General features: G+C 50.9%; 1 protein-coding gene across 1 annotated transcript; it reads left to right on the top strand.

The window, feature by feature from the left end:
• Positions 1–51: 51 nt before the first annotated feature.
• On the top strand, positions 52–15829 carry LOC129685828 (homeobox protein cut-like 1). The gene is made up of 4 exons (XM_055619336.1): positions 52–354; positions 4752–4940; positions 9592–9856; positions 13202–15829. Exons 1-4 carry the CDS (start codon positions 102–104, stop codon positions 13848–13850), a joined length of 1356 nt encoding a protein of 451 aa, XP_055475311.1. The 5' UTR covers positions 52–101; the 3' UTR covers positions 13851–15829.
• The last annotated feature ends 6722 nt before the right edge of the window (positions 15830–22551 follow it).

The raw sequence follows: 22551 nt of genomic DNA, 5'->3' as shown, positions 1-22551 counted from the left end.
TGGTGAAAGATGACAATTTTCAGTGGCCGTTCTTGCTGTGTTTAATTCCAGAAAGCACTCCAAAGACCTCTGCCAGCTGCAGCCCTGCCCCTGAGTCCCCAATGAGTTCCAGCGAATCTGTGAAGAGTCTCACCGAGCTGGTCCAGCAGCCCTGTCCCACTATTGAGACCAGTAAAGAAGGCAAACCGCCAGAATCCAGCGACCCACCCGCCTCAGACTCCCAACCCACAACACCGCTGCCTCTCTCTGGACACTCAGCCCTCAGCATCCAAGAATTAGTAGCCATGTCTCCTGAGCTGGACACCTACGGCATAACCAAGAGGGTCAAAGAGGTGCTGACGGACAACAATCTCGGTAGGTGCCCATTGCCAGGTCGTCAGACACCCAGTACTGTTTGTAGCCTTGAAAGGTTGGGGGCTGCAGGCTGAGCCAGCCAAAGGCTCTAAATTTCCATGCATCAGAGTTTTTTTTTTATATTGCCACACAAAGTAGCTGTACACCAATTCATAAAAGATTAAAAACAGAAATCTCATGTTTTAAGCTTGATTTTGTACTGAGTACATAGATATAACCTTCCTGAGTTACAAGGTTGGACATGCCCAAACATAACAGTATACTCTAAAGAACCTGGTCCTGTGGGCATGGCTCAGAGCCAGAGCCCCTGCCTAGAGCCCCCCAGTGAGGGGCTGGGGTGTGTGGCTCAGAGCCAGAGCCCCTGCCTAGAATCCCCCAGTGAGGGGCTGGGGTGTGGCTCAGGGGTCACCTGCCTAGAATCCCCCAGTGAGGGGCTGGGGTGTGGTTCAGTGGTGGAGCCCCTGCCTAGAATCCCCCAGTGAGGGGCTGGGTGTGGCTCAGTGGTAGAGCCCCTGCCTAGAGTCCCCCAGTGAGGGGCTGGGGTGTGGCTCAGTGGTAGAGCTCCTGCCTAGAGTCCCCCAGTGAAGAGCTGGGGTGTGGCTCAGTGGTGGAGCCCCTAGAATACTTGAGACACTGGGTTCCAACCTCAGCACAAAAAGAAACAAAACATGAACTCTGTTAGTGTGAGGACTAGCCTCCTCCCTGGAGTACAGGAGTCAATCCCAGCTCCCCCCCAGCCCTGAGAAGACAGCCTGCAAACCAGAGCAGATGCGGCAGCCCACAGAGGCCTCCTCAATTAGAGCATGCCCAGTAGAACCCAAGTTCGGGGTGGATATGAGAACAGATCAGCTGAATCCTGCATTATCAGGTCACTTTATAGATATCAAAAACAAGGTCCACTCCCATGTTCCCTCACTGTGCCTGCTGTGGGCAAAGCATGCTGTGTGAGCCAGCCCCTCAGTGATACTGTCTCGATCTTGCCTATCACATCTGGTAACTCTCAGTTGCTCCAAGGCCCCTGCCTGGGAGCTTGAAGCCATCTAATGCTGCTGTTACCTCTGCTGCTTTGCAGTACTGGGCTGGCCATCCTCTCATGGTGTCAAGCCCAGGCCATATGCCATGTACCTGCTGCAGCTAACCGGGGCTCTGCCTGAAGTGGTCTAGGAGGTTCTCTGTGGCTTCTGGGTGGGAGCTGCTGTGGCCCTGCAAATATTTTTATGCCACCATGCTTCCTCAGGGTTGGTTAGTCAAGCCCTCCTGGGCCGGCACGGTAAGAAAAAGTGTGACTTCTTTGCAGGTCATGTGCCCCCATGAGTCCCAGGTAAAACATCAACGAGAGCAGCACCTTCAGGAAGGCCCTGCATGCCTTACCTTTGCCAGGGAAGAACAAGACAAGAAGAGCATTGCTGTTGAGGCTGGAGAGAGAGCTCGGTCTGTAAAGTGTCATGCAGTACTGAGTTTGTTCCCTAAAATCTGTGTTAAAAAAAAGTGTTAAGCTGGCTTGTTTGTAATCCTGTGGAGCAGGCAAGGACAGTAGGATTCTTGGGGCTAGCCAGCCAGCCTAGCTGAAGTACAGGCCAGTGAAAGAACTGTGTTAAAAATACAGGGTGAGAGCCAGAAAAATAGCTCAGTGGATAAAGGCACTTGCTGTCAAACCTGCTGCCCTAAGTTCAATTCTTGAAACCCACATAGTGGAAAGAGAAAACCTGCTCCTACAGGTTTTCCTCTGGCACACACTCGAAAGTTGCTGCTGTGTGTCAGTGGAGTCTGCCAGTGACATACAGTCTGGAGTCAAGCCCAGCCGTCATCTTGAGTCCCCACATCCCGTTTGTGCAATGTATTGTCCAAAACAGAACACAGGAGAAGGAACATCTACTGAGAACAATTGTAATCGTTCATTCATAAAAAGATGAAAATATAGCTGCTGATTTGAGAACAGCCCCAAGCCCATATGTTCATCGGTTATTGAAATGTGGAAGGATTCCTACACTTGAGTCACCCCCCTTCTTCACAGACTTGTCACGAGTCCAAGGAAGCAGTCCTATCGCTGTTGCTACCCATCCCCAGATAGAAAGCACCCTTCCATGTAAATGTTGAGAATACGAGAAGAAACCCCTTTTCAAACTGCCAAGTTGTAAGATCACAGTTTGTAAGTGACAAACACTGGAGCCTCCTCCTGGGCATCACTAGCGAGGCTCCATCCTTACTGGAGAGTTAGTTGGCATGGCTTACATTCGGTGAGAGCCCTCCCCTGCTGTCCTGCAGAACTTTCCAGTTTCCGACCTGAAAGACTTCCGGGAAAGCCTGTAGCCCATCGCAATCAGAAGCAATTTCCTTGCTGGCTCTAACTGTTCTTAAGATTTGTAGGGAGTTGCCTGCCTTCCCACAGGGTCCTTGATACAGTGGTGGGCACAGACTGGCCAGCTTCAAGCTGTAGCACACAGCAGAGATGTTCCCTGCCCGGTCAAGTTTCAGATGTACTCCCAGCTTCACCTTGTATCCTGGCACATTCAAACACTGTACCACTGAGCCGTACTCCCAGCTCCTCAGTGTGGGATTCTAGGCAAATGCTCTACCCCTGAGCTATACCTTCGATCTAGTATATTCAAGCTTAAAACAAACATTCAAAAACACCTAAACTAAACTTGGCTACATGCTCAACCACATTTATAGTCTATACTGGCACCTCATTGTCTCTGGACTCTCCCTGTAGTGTTTTCAGTTCAGAGACAAGGACATTCCCACAGATAGCATAAGCCAGCCACCATGGTCTCTAGCTGCAGTGTAGAGTTGGCGCATTCTTCCCAGCATCCTCTGTCCCAGGTGCTGTGTTAGATAAATAGTGGCCTTTCTGATTCCACTCTCCATTTCCACCCATTAGCTTCTGTTCATTCAAGCTTCTCTGTCAGTCCATGTGGGTCATAATAGATTCTGCTGTGTAGCGCTCTCCCCTCACAAAGGAAAGGCTTTCATGAGGAAGCAAACTTTGAATGCGTGTGTATATGTGTGTGCACGTACACATGGAGATCAGAAGTCATATGGATTGTTTTCCTCAAACTCTTTTTCCCTTACTTTCGGGACAGGACCTTTCAGTGAACCTAGAGTCTGTTAGGCCTAGATGGGCTGGCCACCAAGCTGTAGGGATTGGCCTGCCTCTGCTCCCCAGCACAGGGATTACAGGCACACACCACTGTGCCCAGCTTTTTATACAGGTTCTAACTCAGGTCTTCACGCTTGCGCATAAGAGCTTTAATGATGAGCTATCTCTTCAAGCCCTTCTCTCTGCCTCTCTCTCTGTCTCTGGGTCTCTGTCTCTCTCTCTCTCTCTCTGGGTTTTTTGAGACCAGAAAAACCACAGGGCTTCCCTGTGTGGCCTTGGCTGGACTCACTTTGTAGACTAGGCTGGCCTTGAACTCACAGCAGTCCACCTGCCTCTGCTTCTCAGAGTGCTGGGATTACAGGCATGTGTCACCGCACCTGGCTCAAGTCCTCCTTTTAAGCCTGTGACACACAGTGCAGGCTTGGATGCCCTCATGCCCTCTACTGCACCTGCCCACGATGCATGGGAGAGGAGAGAAGTCCAGGGAAGATTTGATCCTCTCTGAGCCACATTCAGCAAAAGCGGCTTAGGCTGGAGAAGCCAATGAGCCTTTCAGGTCAGAGACTTCCAGACCTCTCCCTCCTGCCCAGGGGTCAACTGCCTGTTCTTTCAGCACTGCCCTCGACTTTGCAGATCACCAGAAGACGCCCACTTGGTCTCTAGTTAGAAGCTGCCTGAGAGTTCAGCAGCTGCCGCTCCATGTCTGGGCCTGTGTTTCAGGGATCTCACAGATACCAATAGATACTGCAGGGGTCCGCCCTCAGTTCACCTGGCTCCTGGAAGCTTTTCTTTTTTTAATTTTCTTTTTCCTGAAGCTGTTGGTATGTAGTTTAAGCTAACCTGGAACTCCCTGTGTAGTCCAGGCTAGCCTAAAACTGCTGATCCTCTGCCTCAGGCACCCAATTGCTAGACTTTCCAAGAGTGTATCACTCTACCTACTACCTAGAGGCTTTTCTGAAAACCTAGTTATATGTCACACACATGCAGAGTGCAAGTATATTCTGATTGCCTTGCCGGTGAAGCTGTTAGAAGACAAGTGGAAGAAGTGATTCACTCCTGAAACTGGAGCACCAGGGTGGAGTGTCGACCTAGAGTCAGCAGCAAGAGGCAGGGGCCATGCTCAGTAATGGCCCACTCCTCTCACATGCACAAAGCCCCAGGGTCTCTCTCCAGCCCTGTGAAAACAAGTGTTGTATAGCCCAGGCCTCTGCAGTCCAGACAATGGGCCACTGAGCCGGCTCTTGTCACCTGCCTGACCCGTGTCTGTGAGTGACCATTTCTCATATCTGCTTTCCAGGTCAGCGCTTATTTGGGGAGACCATCCTGGGGCTCACCCAGGGCTCTGTCTCTGACCTCCTTGCCCGCCCAAAACCCTGGCACAAGCTCAGTCTAAAGGGACGGGAGCCCTTTGTCCGCATGCAGCTGTGGCTGAACGACCCCAACAATGTGGAGAAGCTGATGGACATGAAGCGGCTGGAGAAGAAAGGTACCTGCTCACTTCTGCCACTCGGGCCCCACCCGGCACACACATGCCCTTTCCGGGAACCTTCCAAGAGCTGGGGGAGGCGGGTCACTGATCCCTCCCTTGGGCTCTACAAGACAGGGCCCTGTAATTTAGAGTATCAGCCAGTGAGGAGCTAAGAGGACAAGGAAGACTTACCCATCCTGGGGGCCAAGGTCTGTAAATAAAGACCTATGACCCTCGGTGCACCCTGGTCTGTGGTAATGGCTCGTTTGCTCTTAGCTCGTTTATTACGTCATCTGCTGTGTGTGTGGATGTGCTCACGATAAAGGCCTTTGAAGATGGTGGTGAGCACCTCAAGAAATGTGTGCTGAAGGGCAGGGATTGTAACTACTTTGTAGAATGCTTGCTTGGCACACATGAGGACCTGTGTTAAACCCCCAGGACTAGGGGAAATAAAAGAAAGAAATGTGGGCTGGAGAGATGGCTCAGAGGTTAAGAACACCAGCTGTTCTTCCAAAGGTCCTGAGTTCAATTCCCAGCAACCACATGGTGGCTCATAACCATCTACAGTGAGAACTGGCACCCTCTGCTGGCCTGCAGGCACACACGCAGGCAGAACCCTGTACATGTAATAAATTAAAGTATAGCTTTTTAAAAAAAAGGAAATGTATTTTGAACCAGACATAATAGTGTACTCGTGTAAAGGAAAGCCCTGGCTTCCATCCCGAACCCTGGGGGGCAGGGAGCAGAGCTGTGATTGTTGGCACCATTTTGCCAAAGGTCTGCCACACTAGGACCTCAGGGTGCCCCTGCCTGTTAGTAGTATGCCTACACAGTGGCTCTCCACCCATGGGGGCCACCTCAACTGGCCATGGCCCATCCTAAGGCATGACCCATAGCCTCCAGGGCAGCTCCAGGCAGCACCACATACTTGAAAAGCCTAGTGACTTCCCACGTGTTAAATTATGTTAAAATTCAAGCAGAAATACAAAGAATGATCTGAAGAACCTAATAGAGAAACCACGGGTAGGGCATGGGCCTTTAAAGCTGTCACTTGGGCGGCTGAGGCAGGGGGATAAGCGGTAACTCAGCTGCTCTTGGTGTGCACACAGCCCTGGATTCCACCCCCACATCACTGAACCCAAGGAGGTACAAGGATCAGGAATTCAAGGTCATCTTTGGCTACCTAGGAAGCCTGAAGAGATCTCAGAGAGGAAAGAAGGGTACAAGGCCTGCCTGAGCTCCATACAGATTGAGTAGAGCAGACCGAGCAACTTTAGTAAGGCCCTAGCTCAAAGATAAGACAAGCAAAAGAAGCTAGTAAACACTGCTGCTGAGTTCCAGCAGTTTCCAAGCCTACCAAGATAATATTAAAGTGTCCACGCCCTGTCAAAGCCAAGACCAGCCACCTCCAAAGCATTTCCCTGTCCCTTCAGGTGTCCCCAGAGAGCTTTGTTCATCTGCCTCTTCCCTGTCCCAGATTAGCTGCTGCAAACTTTCCAGACCTCTTCCTTCCTTCCACATGGGCTCTGGTGCCATCTTGTGTCACAAAAGTGTTACTGTCTCAGTGGAGCCCACACTTTGGGACATCCAGTGTTCCCAGAATGGCTCTGAGCCATTCCTTAGGCTACTAGCGAGGGAGGCTTGCACTCGCCTTCTCAGGCAGCTGGGCACCTGACCTGGCAACAACACAGCAGGTGCCACACCTGCTGCGGTAGCTATCACCCCTGAGCATGTAGAGCAGTGGCTGTCAACCTGCCTAGTGCTGCAGCCCTTCGGTACAGCTCCTCATGTTGTGCTGACACCCGGCCATAACAGTATTTTCACTGCTACTTCATAGCTGTAATGTTGCTACTGTTATGAACTGTAATGTAAACATGTGTGGTTTTCATGGTCTTAGGTGACCCCTAAAAAATGACAGGCATGTACCTGTAATTCCAGCACAGAGGAGGTGGAAAGACAGGTGGATCCCAGAGCCTCCCTGGCAAACCATCTAACCTATTAGATGAGTGCCTGAGTAGTGAGAGACCCTGCCTCAAAAACAAAAGAAAGGGAGGGCTGAAGAAGCGGCTCAGCACGTGAGAGCCCCTGCTGCTCTTGAAAAGGACCCTGCTCAGTTCCCAGCACACTCGTGACTTAGGCCTGGAACCCAAGACCCTTAGAGTCTGACGTGTCTGCACTGCCTGCGCGTCCTTGCCTGCCTCACACACATCACAAACACAAAAACAAACGAAAAAGGCAGGAACAGTACTAGAGATTCTTCTCTGGGGGTCCCACAGACAGGAATACCTGCATTACGTACACACACACACACACACACACACACACACACACACGGGGTGGGGTGGGAGGGAGGAAAAGTAATGATTGGTGTGACTAATGCCTTGCTAAAGCAATCTCAGTGATTTATGGCTCCAGGCACTGTTGGCCATAACAGATGCACACAGCAGAGAGGCCACACAGTGTCCCAGAACCTCCATTCCCACAGTGCCCCTCACCCATACACCTGTCCATTCAGTGCACAGTAAGCAAGATCTCATCCTCATGACCCCTCCCCACCCTGCCTCCATAAGTGAAAAGCTCCTGTCTCCATCGTCTGCAATCACTCTACATGTCCTCAGGCCAAGGGCCTTCTTCCATGGCCTTGCTGTACCTCAGCCAGGAAGCGATCTACATGGAAGACCACCCTGGTCAGTCCAGCACCCAGTTACCAAGTTCTCTGATCTCTCCTCAGCTTTGGCTGTGTCCTGACCTTGTTACCAGCCCAAGCTCTTCCGCCTTCCAGATCCTAAACTCAGACTCCTAATTCCCCCTGTCAACCTTTCTCTCTCTGCTTCACTTACCTAGGATCCTCCATCACCCCGTCCCACCCCAAAGATTTTTGGCATCCCTTTCTTCATTTCTAGCCACAGTACGGTATTCTCCAAATATCTTCCCACTCCACTCCTCCCACCCTGAGCGCCCCTCCTAGTGCTGTGCCCCAGCCACACCCCGCTCGGTCCCCGTGGGCTACGGGGTGCCTGCACCAGCTCTAACAGACTGGCACCTTTAACGCCAGCTCACTCCCCAATGATGGCTCCGTAACCCTCCCCTTACTACTTCTTTCCCATCTCCCAGTCTCTCTTTCTGCAAACAGCCTGCCTTTATCCCACAACCCCATCTGTTTCCATGTGTTCTTCCTCCAGGTTCAGGACCCTGCCTCGGTCAGTCTAGCAACCTGGCTTCCTCCCCACACCTTCTCCACAGGCTCTCTCCTCAGCTTAGAGTTTGTTCTCTCTCTGTGTGGAGAATGGCTGGGATTGACCCAGGGCCAGTGTGAGTAAACTCCATTCTCTGCCACAGAGCCACACTCACTCATTAAAACGCTACTCCGAGCCCTGACTTCCACTCCTCTTCTCCCTCCCTCCCTCGCCTCCTTGCTTGTTTTGAAGACTGGGTTTTCCTGTGTAGCCCAGCGCAACCCTAAACTGACAGTCCCGCCGCCTCAGTCTCCCAGAGCCATCGCCAGTTGAGTTAGCTTCCCTGCACACCACCTTCACTGGCCACCCTTGCTTCCTCCCTCAGCCTTTGCTGCCCAGCACCATGAGTCGCTCCCTCTCTCCAGGACTCCAGAGTCCAGTCTCCCTCTAGTGCTAGATGCTGCTGGCCGGCCGGCCCCTCGAGGTTCTCCAGCCCCCCCTGTAACACCTTTGGCCCCAGCCTGTCCTCATGTCCCTGGGTCCTTCCTTAGCATCTCTCTGGGAATGTCCTGATGGAATGCTGGGGTGTGCCAGAGTTCCATTTTGATGTGACTCGCCTCAGTCACTGACTTCGTTGCCATTGTCTCCCTTCCTCTGCTCTCCTCCCTTCCTTTCTTCTGTATTCTACCTGCTCTTTTTCTCTAGAAAGGGTCTCACATGATACAGGCTGGCCTTGAACTCTCTGTGTCTCCAGAGAGGACCTTCACCGCCTGACCCTCCTGCCTCCCCCTCTCAAGTACTAGGATTACAAGCACTCACCAGCTAGCCTTGGGTTTCCACTTTCTGGTTAATCCAACATTGTCCTTCAGAATGATCTTGAACTGTCCTCTTTTCTGGAAAGTCTCTCAGTGCATCCAAGCTCTGTCTAGTGATCTCCATTAGTAGCCCTCCCAGGTGCCCAAGAGTCCCTGCCAGCAGAGGTGGATCTTTCTGCAGCCTTCAGTGAGCTGTCAGCTTGAGCAGGGTCAGCTGGGAACCTGCTTAACATCAGAGTAGGCCTCAGTGTGCGTGGAGGACAGTGTGCTTCTACTGCAGGCTTTTATTTGGGGGCTGTTTGGTTTCGGGGTTTGTTGCTGTTTTGATTTAGTTTGTTTGTTTTTGTTTTGAGTCCTAGGGCTCAAACTCAGAGCATCATACATGCTAGATAAGCACACTGCCGCTGAGCTATCCCCCAGCTATTTGGTTTTGGGATTTGTTTTGTTGTTTCACACTAGGTCTCAATATGTAGCCCAGACTAGCCTCAAACTCATGAGCCTCCTGCCTTAACTCCCTCAATGTTGGGATTACATATGTGCCCCATCACACCCAGACCATAGGTTTTTCAGCACCCTGCACTGTTTCCAGGGTCGAGGCTTTGGTTTCCCTGCTGTTCCTGACTTTACCTTCTCTCTCTCTCTCTCTCTCTCTCTCTCTCTCTCTCTCTCTCCCTGCAGCCTACATGAAGAGGCGACACAGCTCTGTCAGTGACAGCCAGCCCTGTGAGCCCCCCTCTGTGGGGATCGACTACAGCCAGGGTGCCAGCCCCCAGCCGCAACACCAGCTGAAGAAACCTCGAGTGGTGCTGGCTCCAGAGGAGAAGGAGGCGCTGAAGCGAGCGTATCAGCAGAAGCCATACCCATCACCAAAAACAATCGAGGAGCTTGCCACACAGCTCAACCTGAAGACCAGCACCGTCATCAACTGGTTCCATAATTACAGGTAGAGCCTGCCAAGAGCCCCACAGCCCCGACCATGAGTACCTGCCTCACAGAGCACTGGGTAGCCTTGGTCCCTGAAGAACAAAACACTGCTGTGCACCATGAACGGCTGGCTAAAGGGACTACTGCCCCACATGGCTGACCTCCTCCCAGGACTGACGAAACGTGTGTGTGTGTGGTGTGTGTGTGTGATGTGTTATGTGGAGGTCAGAAGACAGCTCTCAGGATTCAGTTCCAACCACTGTACGGGATTCTGGGAGGGAACTCAGTTTGTCAGGTCTGTGTGCAAAGTGCCTTTGTCTGCTGGTTCATTTTGCTGGTGGTATTGTCATCATTTTAGACAGTGTCTGGCCTGTAGACCAAGATGGCTTCGAACCCAGAGATCTCTCTACCTCTGCCTCCCAAGTACTGGGGTTAAAAGCCACATCCATCTAGCCCTCAGGGTTTCTGTTAAAAAAAAAAAAAAACAAGCTAGGGACTGGTAGCATGTCCCAGGAAAGGTGCCTGCATCAAGCCTGACTACCTAAACTTGACGTCAACCCTGGCCCCACCCAGTGGAAGGAGAGAACTGACTCCAGGAAGTTGTCCTCTGCCTTGCACACATATGCCATGGCATATGCTTTGTCCACACCTATTTCACACACACATGCAAAAAGAAAATTAAAACGAAACCAAGAACAGGGTCATTCAGAACTAGCCTAGGTCCGGTGTGTGGCTTGGCAGTAGAGCTCTTGACTGGCATCCACCGGTGGGGGGGGGGGAGGCACCAGGGTGCAGCCCTGCATGAACAAGGCCGCCTGCTTTTCTGTACATCAAACCCAGGGCTGCGGCCGTGTGGCTCAGTGGTGGAGCGGCGCACCCTCTCCAGACGTAAATAATAAATGTGTGTCCTTCAGCCAGTACTCCAAGAAAAGTCCCACAGGCCCCCCAGGGAGGCTGGTGTATAAAGCCAGATCCTACACCACCTGTTTGCTACCTCCAGCCGTTCACCTCTGCCTTGCTAGTCAGAGCAAGACTCTTTCACTCCAAAGGCCCTGTAAGAACTGGCAGTGTAGTACATACCTATAAACCTGGCACTTGGGAAGCTGAGGTAGGGTAGCTCCAGGCCAACCTGAGCTACATAGTAAGGCCATGTCTCAGAGAGAGAGAAAGTTTGAGAGCAAATGAACTCAAACGTCCACATTTATTTATCTAAGTTACGTAGCTAATAAATGGCAAAGCAAAACCCAGCATACTTACATCCTGTTTGTAAGACTTAGCCTAGCTGCCTAAGTAACCTGCCATCTGAGTGGGCAGAGCAGAACTGGGTGCTCAGCCCACCCTTGAGGCTGGAATACTGATCCTGAGCAGGGCCGCCTTCCCGATCTCATGCTCCTATAGCTCCCTAGGAAAGCTGCTACAGCTGGGTACTTCTGGGACCTATCCAAACCTCACTTTTCTAAATCACAGCCTGAAAGTCTTCAGGACAGTGACCAGAGAGATGGCTCAGCAGTTAAGAAAACTGACTGCTCCTCCAGGGGACCCAGGTTTGGGTCCCAGCACCCACATAGTGGTTCACAGGTTCTGTAACTCCAGCTCCAGGGGATCTGAAGCTCTCTTTTGGCCTCCGTGGGCACTGGGTACATACATACATACAGGCAAAACATTCATACAAAATAAGGAAGTGTTTTTTTAAAAAAAAAAGCTGGACATAGTAGCATATACATGCCTTTAATCCCAGCCTCAAAAGGAAAATGTTCAGATTTCACTCTAGCAAAAGCAAGTAACTGTGGACTAGGTAAGCAACCACCCCCAAGGTTCTCATATCTTGAGCCATACCCACAGCCCCTAAATTAAGCCCAACCTACCTATGTATTCCCTTAGCTGTGCCTTGGAGCACAAGCCTATAACCCCAGCTCTTCGTGGAGCTGAGGCAAGAGGACTTAGAGTTTAAGGCCAGCATGGGCCACAGCTAAGTTTAGGGGAAGCTTAGAAAGACCATGTCTTAAAATTTAAAAGTTCAAGAAGTATTTGGGGGTAGGTGGGTCTGGAGAGATAGCTCAGAGGTTAAGAGTACCAGCTGTTCTTCCAAAGGTCAATTCCCAGCAACCACATGGTGGCTCATAACCATCTCTAGTGAGAGCAGGTGCCCTTTTCTGGTGTGCAGGCACACATGCAAGCAGAACACTGTATAAATCAATCAGTCAATCCTGGGAGAAAAAAAACAAAGTGTTGGCTAGAATCAGCCAGTCGGGGTTTGGGGCCATGAGCTTAGATGACATATGTTTGCTAGGCATGCTTAGAGCCCCTAGTTCAGTCTTCTAATGTGGGGTACAGAGAGGGTATTCCCTTCATTCAATAGTAGTAACAACAACAACAAAAAGTCTTAGCCATGTCCCACCCCAGGGTTTCATAGAGGGTCCCTTTATGCAGGTCGCTGGGCTTGGTGCTAATTTCCCCCGGAGATGCTTTTCCAACTGGACATTTGTAGTGCCATTTTCAAAGCACCAGTGCCCTCTTCTGACCTGTAAGAGCTCTGGGCACATGCAGCACACACAGATACATACAGGCGAGACTCCATTGAGTTCTTTTGTTCGCTTGATACACTAAAAGCACACGTAGTCCCCTCCCTACTGGATCAGCTGACTCTTTCCCACTGAGCCTGCTTCCTCCTAAGGAGGGAGTCAGTGGAAGGTACACCCTACCTTCTGTGGCTCAGAGCCGCAAGTTACAAGATTCCCACCTCAGGTCATTTCCAATGAAGTTTCATTTAGTTAGCCAACGAGTGCTATCCCATGCCAGGAACCATTTGTTCTGCACAGAGGGGAAGCAGCAGGCTAATGGACCATCAGGGTAAGGCAGAGACGGAAGAAATGGGCTGGTCAGTAACTACAGGACAGAATCCCAATTCCCAGGATGCTGAAACCGGACCCTAGGTTCAAGGCCAAGCTAAGTGAGCCACGTGACAAACTCAAGATTAGCCTGGTGTGGTGTTACATAACAAGACCCAGTCTCAAAAAATAAGGCAAAGCTGGGATGTAGAGTTGTAGCAGCTGGCAGAGTGCTTCCCTCGGCGGGCTTCTCTTCCCAGCACCTCACAGACCAGGCGTGGTGTGCACACTTGCAACCCAGCACTGGGGAAATGGAGGCTGTAGGACTGGAAAATCAAGGTCACTCTTACCTAATTAGCAGGTTCGAGGCCAGTCTGGGAGACACCGGGTCTTCTCTCAAACGAATAAGTATGTGGTAGAGAGAAGGTGGCATCTCAGCTCGGAGGCAGGGTTTGGGTAAGGGAGAGGGGCTCCAGAGGACAGTGACCGAAGCCTGTGCACAGGACCCTCACAGGGCTGTCGCTTGTGTCTTGCAGGTCGCGGATCCGCAGAGAACTGTTCATAGAGGAGATCCAAGCCGGAAGCCAGGGCCAGGCCGGTGCCAGCGACTCACCTTCGGCCCGAAGTGGCCGCGCAGCGCCCAGCTCGGAAGGTGACAGCTGTGACGGCGTGGAGGCCACAGAAGCGGAGGAGCCAGGGGGCACCAAGTCTCAGGGAGGGCCGGCAGACATGGCCACAGCCTCGGCTGACCGGGAGGAGGCGACGCAGCCGGCCGAGAAGGCGAAGGCGCAGCCCCTCTCCTCGGGAACCCCAGCACAGGACGACAGGGAAGACGCGGGCCGGCCCAGGCCGCTGCCCGAGGGTCCCGCCGCCGCCCCGGCGCCCGTGCCAAACCTCGCCGCACATGCGGCTGGAGAGGACGCCGCTACCTCAGCCACTGCGCCGGAGGAGCCCGAGGCCCCAGGGGCGGCCAGGCCGGGCCCTGCCGAGCGCAGCTCCGCGTTGCCAAGCACCAGCGCGCCCGCGCGGAGGCCCAGCTCCCTGCAGAGCCTCTTCGGCCTGCCCGAGGCAGCGGGCGCCAGGGACAACCCAGTGCGGAAAAAGAAGGCCGCCAACTTGAACAGCATCATCCACCGCCTGGAGAAGGCTGCCAGCCGGGAGGAGCCCATTGAATGGGAGTTCTGAGGCCGGGCCTCTGGGCCTGAGCAGCAGGGCCCGCGGGCCAGCCAGGCCTACTTGCGCCCAGCGGGCCCCAGGCCCCGGCAGCGCTGGCCATCGAGGGCCAGGCCGGCGTGGAGGGCGGCGTCGCCCAGGCCTGGACGTGTTGCGCACTTAGCCCTGCGGGCCACAGGGCAAAATCGCCATAGGCCAAGGTGCATATAGAAAACAAAGGAGCATTAAGCCCAATCTATGTCGTGTTTTCAAGGAAGAAAACGGAAATGTGTAGTCCAGCTTTTTTGTACCCTGAAGTGTTTTTGGTTTTGGTTTTTATTTTTATTTTTTATTGCCCTAAGTGATTTCCACAGGTTCTGGAATAACTCTTTACAGCTTTTGCCTTGCGCCCTCCTCTTTCGTGTGGGCTTTAAAAAAAAAAAATCAAACCCACATATTAAAAGGGGGCTTTTTATCTGCCATCTAATGGCTTCAGAGCGATAATACACTATTATCTTCTTAAACCAGGAAGGGGGGGATTTTTCAGAAAAAAAATTAAAAAAGAAAGTTTTTGTAGCTGTTCAGTTGCCACTAAGAGATTGCACAGTCAAACCGACTCTAAACACACTAGTTTGGATTCCTAAATATTTTCAAGAAAAGAATCTTCTCGTTTGAAACTTTGAATTAAAATAAAACACATTTACTCCACATATTTTTTAACAAAAAAGAAAAAAAAAAGAAAAGTCACATCAGGAAAACTGTCTGGTTTTGTGGTAGCTGGCGTAGTGTTTTCTTGTACGTAACTGAACCCTGACACGTAGTGCACATTGATCCATAGCTTTAACTGGCTCTGGGCTTTTGCTGGCCAGAGTTTGTTTAATACACTCCATTCTAGGCCAAATCAGGACAAAAAGAAAGATCCGAATCTAGGTATTTTATAATCTGCTTTTTAACCTCTAACCGCAGAGCACGCTGATCAGACCTCATATCTCGGAGGTGTAGGAGACAAGTTAGAACTGTAGCTTGTACCGGTTCCTTTGTTTATTTATGCTGTCTACGTCTGTGTTGGCACATCTGCGCATGTGCAAGCATCGGAAGGAAGGAAATGTAGGCCGGCGAGGTCGCAGCAGTAGTCCCTCGTGTGCAGGCAACCATCTGCTCATCTTCCCTTGGCACAGAAGGCGCTCACCTCACGCCGCTCTCCAGGGCGCCTGACGGACTGCGCCCCCCAGGGAGAGCTGCTCCCTGGGCTTGGGCAGGCTGGCACAGCCATGCGCGCACTCTCTTCCTCTCTCTTCTCCCGGTCCCCTTCCCACCACAAGCACTGATAACCCTATCTATTCGTGGGAAGCTTCCTTCCCTGCAGAAGAGAGAATGCTGCAGTCTGGGCTCGAGTCCCATCCCTGTAGAGACACCCCAAACTCACCCCAACGGTGACACTCTTCAATTCCAGACCAGGCCATCGGCCCTTCGCTCATTTCTCCTCTCACAAGGTTTTTAATGCACAGTTTAGGGCAGTCTAAGTACAAATCAAAAGTCTAACTTGTCTCTTGATTCCTCCCGTCGTCTATGTGTATGTGCGTGAGTATAGAGGTGGATGGAAGTGTGCGTGCGTGTGCGTGTGCAATTTTATATGTCTGTATTTTCTTAAGTACCTGTGCACACACAGAGTGCATTACTGCCACCTTTTTCAATAAGCTGGTTTATCAGTCATGGCTTCTACAGGTTTTGCTAATTTAGACTCCTTATTGCCATATCTTTAAACTAACAATAGATGATTTCGGTATATATATATATTTTTTTTTTTGCTTATTTATAGGTGCTGTATTTTATTATCTGATTGTTAGGAAGGGATGAAAGGGGCAAATATTCTTTAGAGGGATAGACTGCCGGCAGTATTGGGTTTAATTTACAAGGTGTAGCTGTCATACTGTATATTACTGATTGAAAACTTTTGACCGTATTGTGTATCATTGAAACTTTTGTCTTAGGTCAACATCTTTGGATGACATTTTAATGGTGCATTCATTATTTCTTAAGTTTAATTAATTAATAGTTTTTTAACTTGGGAGGGTGGGAGGGAGTTCTGATTTTGCAAGTATCTCCCGCTGTGACACCCCGGTGTGCTTGTTGTCCCTTAGCTGGTAGGCTTTGACTGTCAGATGTGAAACCACATTTCTTGCATGACGTTTGAGCTTACATACTTTCATTCACAATCTTTCAACCTGCAGCTGCAAGCCCTTAGTTGGAATTTTCACACACTGTAAGAGTCATGACACTAATGGCAATGCCTTTTCATGAATGAGAAGTTTCCAGGAGGCTCTAGGAGGCTGGGAGCAGGCCCCTTGTTCTGTCTTTGGATGGTTGCTTCACTTCTGCGCTTGAGATCCGGTTCAGTGAGAAGAGAATTCACAGTGGAGGGACAGAAAAAAAAATGGAGTCATGCCCAGCTTTGGGCTGAGGTGTTGAGTGAGGAAGAGCTCACCCACAACCAGGGATTTCTTAGGGACTTGGAGGAGCAGAGTCACTGTGGGATCATGGGACCCTCCACAGAAGCCTCAAGGGACTCTCTCACTGTGGGTGATGGATCTTACCTCACTTTGGTGACAGAAGTACCTAATTTTCACTGGAATGAGCAGCACAGGTAACAGGACTGAGGAGAGTAGCGAGTTAGTTTCAAAGGCAAGACTGTTACTTACACACAGCGTTAAAACTGAAGAGACAGAAGTCAAGATGTTTTCCATCCTGGCAGCCACACGGTAGCAGTCTAAGACAGCCTTTGGCTCTTCCAAGCAAGCTAGTCGTTTTTGTTTCTTTAATTTTTGAACTAGGTTCTTATCAATTTCTATCCTGTCTCATGCCAGATCTCCATCTGGGTGCTTGATAAAATCGCTTGGTTAGGTTTTTGGTTGGGTTTTCTCTTATTTATTATTATTTAATTGAGATCCCAACTTGATGGTGTTTGGGGTTAAGCTCACACTGTCTGTAGTATTTCTAAGAGCTGCCAGTAGACAGCACAGAAACCTGGGGCTTATATCTCCCTCATCAGGTCCTCCACCCCTTCCCAGTTTGAGTCCAAGGGTTCATCTTTCATCTTGAAAAGCAATATTCAAGTGCCTTGAGCAGCGCTCCCACGTGGTGACCTCCCACCCCTGCAGACAGTCAGCCATCCTCTTGATGTTCTCTCGGCTTAAAAAGCTGAATTGTCCTCCCCGGGGAGAGTGGTTCCAGCTGAAACACTTCACCGAAAGCCACTGTTGCTTTGAAATGAGAGGCAGCAGCCCTGACCAGGCGCCACGCCATCCCCAGCTGGCTAAGTGGAGGCCCGACCTAAGCCCATGTTCACATCAGCCGCTTCAACGCCTCTCGCTTCGTGCCCGGGTCCCCTTATGGCAGTGGCAGGCATGTGGGCTCTTAGATGCCTGCCACTCACTTTCACTCTGACCTGGCTCCTAATCACCACCTCCCTAAAACTTTCAGATGTCCTATGTGAACTAGACCACTCTTTAGGGGGGGAAAAAAAAAAGAATGCAGGCACTTAGCTGAAGTTGGTATTTTCTTAGCCACCTTGAAGTGGCTTATGACTAGCCTGGGTTAGAAGCAGGGCAGACTCCCTGGGATGCAGATCGGCCACCTGCTCTGAAACAAGGCAAAAGCGGACAGCTGTCAGCCTTCTGGACAGATGCTTCTGCTCGCAAGCTCAGGTGTCTCCCTGTTCTCCCCTCATAACAGCATCTCCTTTTATCCCTGTTTTTAAGTCAGATCTGGTAGATGCCCAGAATACAGCAGGGCTCTCATGGCCAAGAGAGTCCCTGCCCGTTGCTACTCCATAGACCCACATAGCCCACCTGCCTCGGCAGCCAGGGCCAAGTTCAGCTGTGGAGCCCATGAGCAAGCTTGTACCCAATGCACAGCGGCCACCCTCCAGGTATCAACTGAGCACCCTGAGGTGGTGCAGCTGTGAAAGCCCAGAGGCAGGGAGCCAGAGTTGCTAAGACAATGGGCTGGTCTGAGAATTTTTCATGCCCATCACTCTGCCAGCAATAGATGGGAACTACAAAGAAAGTGAGGGTAGGGACAAGCTCCTCAGTAAAGGGTGCAGCTGCCTTCCTGCCATAGGAAGCCTGACTATCTGTCCCTCAGAGCTATGTTCTCTGGACTCCAGGCCTCCTCAGAATTGCACTGGTTCAATTCCCATCACAGGCTTGTGTTTTTCATGTGTTACTACAGGTACCTAAAGTCATTCCAGCGGCCCTCTGAGGCCATGAGCCATCCTTGCAGAGGAGATGGGCTAGAACAAGGGTCGGGGAACACATGGGGGGAGTGGAAGGCTCTTAGTGAAGTTGCTCCTGTCCCTTCAGTCTCTCCCCTCATCTGTTCTACCTCACCACTTGGTGTCACTCACAATTTCGAGGCAGGTGGCCTGGGAGGAGGAGGGCAAGCTTGACTGATCACCTCAGCGTGGCAGGTGGACTTTTTGCCTCCTTCCCTGTGTACATCCGGAAGTGGTGTCTGGAGTCTGCTAAGCAAAGGGACTTTCCTCTTGGCTTCCAGTTCTTGAAACGCTAGCAGCTGTTGGGGCTGTGGGCAGTGGTCTCCAGGCTCAGACATTCTGTCTTTGGCTCTGCCTTCCCACACAGCTGTCAGACTCAGTCGCAGCCGTTCCTTTGGCCCCAGCTTCTCCGCAGACGACATGAGCACACTTCCCGGGGACTAGGTTTGTGAGACTGCCGTGAGCTCTGTTTTGCACACGGCTGTCGCCAGGACATGAACGGTCATACGGCTTTCTTCACCGTCACGCATGCCTAGTCTTTACTTCCCAAAAGAGCATGCCAGTTTCTGTTCCATGTGGGAGGAAGCCAGCTCCCAGGAGAGCTGGTGGACCTGGTTCACAGCTGCTTCAGTGGCCAAAGTGTCCCGGTAGGACACAGGGAGCTCCCGTTTTGTGGTGTTCCCAGCATGAATGTCCAAGCCCCCAGGTGCAGCTGCTGCTGCGGTTTCTCCAGGCTGTGGCTGAATCTCGGAAGGCTTTGTGGCCACTATGGCAGCTCTTGTCCCAGCTGTCCGGAGACGTCCAGGTGGCTTGGTTCCATCTCCCAGAGGTGCTGCATGCCACTCTGGCCGGTAAAGTTGCTTAGACAATGGGCTGATCTGAGAATTTTTCATTGCCATCACTCCAGGAAAGAGGGTAGGGACAAGCTCCTCAGTAAAAGATGCAACCCCAAGACCTCAGGCTCAGCCAGGAGAAGGGAGTCCAGGGACAGCAGGAAAAGCCAGGGTTCCCCATGTGCCGCTGAGGACCTGCTTCTTCACCCTCGTGCCCACCCCACCCCCTCCTCCACCTCCCCTCCAAAGATCCCGTGGCCACGTCTTCAGTGGCAGATCAAGTTTTCATTTTTGGACAAAGTGACATTTTAGCTTTAACAAGACATTTCCAAAGCTCCTGGTCTCCTTTGAAATGCTGGCTTTAAAAGTTCAGCATTGTTGCCAAGAATGAGGGGGAGGGGCTAATGAGAGAAAGACATTAGATTATGCATGAATGTGCACCCCCACCCTCGGTTATTCAAATTTCAAATGCCTTTGAGTTGCTTTTCATAGATGGGTTTAGTTTGCTCACGTTAAGTAGTCTGTTACTGTAAATTGTGTAGTGTTCTGGCTTTAATTTCTACCACAAATATGCTATGTACTAAGCTTTCTGTGATCAGAAAGGAAAGGTGCCTTAAATCCCAATACCATGCCTCTATCCCTATGGAAAATATATCAGAAGCACAGCGCCAGGAAGCGTTGGGACTTCCTTTGGCAAAATAGGACACCATTCAGCAAGACACATCCAAGTGGCACGGGGCGGCTTTGGTTTGCTGATTTTCTTTTTTTCTCCCAACCCATAAGTATCTTTTGTTGTTTATTTTTCGTAGTTTGCTTTAAACAGGAAGCACTTAATAGATGGCTCTGTGTCGAAGCTCTGTGCAATGGGAATCATGTTGCTTTTGTGGGGGGGTGTTTTTCCTTTTGTTTTTTGTTTTGTTTTGAAAAAGATAGCATTATTGCACACCAAATGAACTCCTAAGTAAGCTTTAGAACCAGGATCGATTCAGGTCGTGGGAGAGTATGTTCACTGTAGTTCTGTGTGTTTGTGAACCGACAGGCAGGTGGCCTCCTCTGGCCCCTGAGGCTCGGCCCTGGGCCCTGGCTAATGGGCCCTGGGTCACAGCTGCCTGGGTTCGAGCAGCCGGGAACCTTCCCGAATGTCTGAAGCACTTAACCCTCTCTTTGTGGAGATAGACCGACTGCTACTGACCTGTCAGCATACTCGAGGGTGATTATAAAAGGATGTTTCTTTAAGAAAGAAAAATATTTCTATCCTCTTCTAATTTATTATTAGGTTAATCATGTAAGTACTTATCAGGAGTGTGTTGTCATTTTGTATTGTTGTTGCGAATGCTTTTGCTGTCACTCCAGTGGTTACTGTCCTTTGCTCCCCAGAGTCTGAAGAGGTCTGGGGACCTGCAGTGGGCGGTGTGAGGGACAAAAGGGAGTCCTCCAGCACATTCAGACACCTGTCTCCCTTATACCCGCTCAGAACCTGTCAGTCTCTGCATATCCTAACTGTTGAACCAAGAGTTGATGAACAAAGCTCCCACGTCAGGTGGCACTGGATGGGAGAATTGCTCCCAGAGGCACTGCAATGCAGTGAGGAAGAACAGAAGAGCCAAGTTCAAGTTCCCCCAAAGCCTCCTAGAGCCTCTGTTAAGACTTCTGGGTTCATGAAGGTTGGCGAGCCTAGATCAGAGGAGAGGCAGACAGTCTAGCCAAGGCCATCGCCCTGAGCTGGGAAGTGGCTTCTCAAGGTCCCCAGGGGTTGCGTGTCTTTGATTCCCATTGTCAGTTGTCCTTCCTTGCATTCAAATTCAGTCAAAAGCATCCTTGGAGGCAGCAGGTATTTCCTAGCACTGGAGGTGTCTGGAGGCCTGAGAGAACCCTCTACCACCTCACGTCGTGTCGTCGTAAGAAGTGGAGAAAGGATTTTCTATGGCTGGAAATACAGTCAGCAGAGCCCCCCACCCCACCCCCCATTGCTTGCTCAGTGGAGGGCGGGGGGGTTTGTGGGACTGACCTCTACCGGGGCTGGGCAAACTTAAAAAAAGACTCACCCCAGGGACAGGCAAGGGGCAGGGCCGGGTACCTGCCTTTACCCCCAAACAGCCCACCGAACCCAAACGCACGTTTCTTTCTGTACTGTACCCATCCTCTGAAATGAGGGGGAGGGGCACTCATCCCTACTTCCTCTCTTTGGGGGTAAAAGTCCTCTGATAAAATTGTCCTGATCCCCCAGGGTTTTTATTTTTTAATTAGTCTAAGCGGTTCTCATCTCCAATTCTCTCTTTCCACCCTGAACACAGACACACACAAAATCGACATCTCATGTCCCACCCTGAGACCACCCCTGCCTCAGAAAAATGCCGGACATTTTGGAGACATGAGAGTGCATTTGAAGAAAAAGGAAAAAAAAAAAAAGAGCCTTCAAGCTTTGTGAGAATAGCTTGTCAGAGCTGGCAGCAGGGAGGGGTCAGCTTCGTGACCCTCCTGAGTCCGTCCCCACAGAACAGGACACCTAGCTCTTTGCGTTTGTGCAATAACTACTTGCTAGGAGAGCGGGTAGCACCACCCTCCTCTAGACTACTAACACAGCACAAGACACACGTCAGCCCTTCCTAAGCACCCCCTGCCATGTGTTACATTTTAGCAGTATTTACTTTTCTTTTTTTCTGTCAGGCACTAAGTCTTAGGTGTTTATAGAGCTTGTGTGTTAATAATACAATCACTTTTTTTTTTTTTAATTTTAAACTTCACCAAGACCCAATTGACCAAAAAGAAGTGAGAGGAAGAAAAAAAATTGTAAAAGATGTCTCTCTCCTTTTTTTTTTTAATGTGTACAAGTAGTAGTTTTGAGAAGCCTTGTGTTGCTGTGACCATCTCCTATCATGCCTTGATTTTCTTGCGATTTGTTTTTGACATTAAGAGTTGGTCCCGGCTGGCGTGGGGTGGGGGAGGCACCGTCGGCCCCTCAGCGTCGTCCCTTCTTGTCTTTGGTTAGCCATACGAAATGTTTGTTCTCTGCACTGTCCAACAGTCCCTATTATGATACGGAGAAGCAATATCACCGAAGCTCACACCATGTATTATTCACTAGCACCCTAGGTGTGATAACTGAAGTAAATATCTTTTATACAAACACAAGCGCGTGTGGGCTGTTTTTATTGAAGATTTCTCCGCCCTGAGGAACAGCAGCCTCTTAGGCCCAGGGAGCACCGCAAGACTCGCCATTCACTTCCTGCAGCCCCGGTTGTCACGTGCTCCCAGGCAAAGCTGGGAGAAGCCTGGGGTGTGGGGATTCGGGTGTTGACCCAGTGGGAGCACCTAAAAGGCCTGCTTGCTTGCTTGCTTGCTTGCGTCACTCGCTGTTCCTGTATCTTTAAGCCAAGCACTCCGGCGTCCGCCTCCTTGCCTGTCACTAAGGGGACGACACATGACCTGCTCTGCAGACCTGTTATGAGGGCCACTGGTCTCTGCTGCCAAGTGTGGTCCTCACGGTGGGTACTGACAAGGGGGACAAGAACAGAGATACAGCTGTCACCCTCAGTAGCCTGAGGAGTTCTGTTATCTGTAGGGACCTCAACTCAGGTAAAATGAGATCCTTGGCTGTTCTGCAAAAAAGAATTCAGGATAAGACAGT

The sequence above is a fragment of the Psammomys obesus genome, unplaced genomic scaffold (assembly GCF_907164565.1).
Source record: "Psammomys obesus unplaced genomic scaffold, mPsaObe1.curated_primary_1811, whole genome shotgun sequence".
NCBI classification, from domain to species: domain Eukaryota; kingdom Metazoa; phylum Chordata; class Mammalia; order Rodentia; family Muridae; genus Psammomys; species Psammomys obesus.
This window is presented reverse-complemented; position numbering and strand designations above follow the sequence as displayed.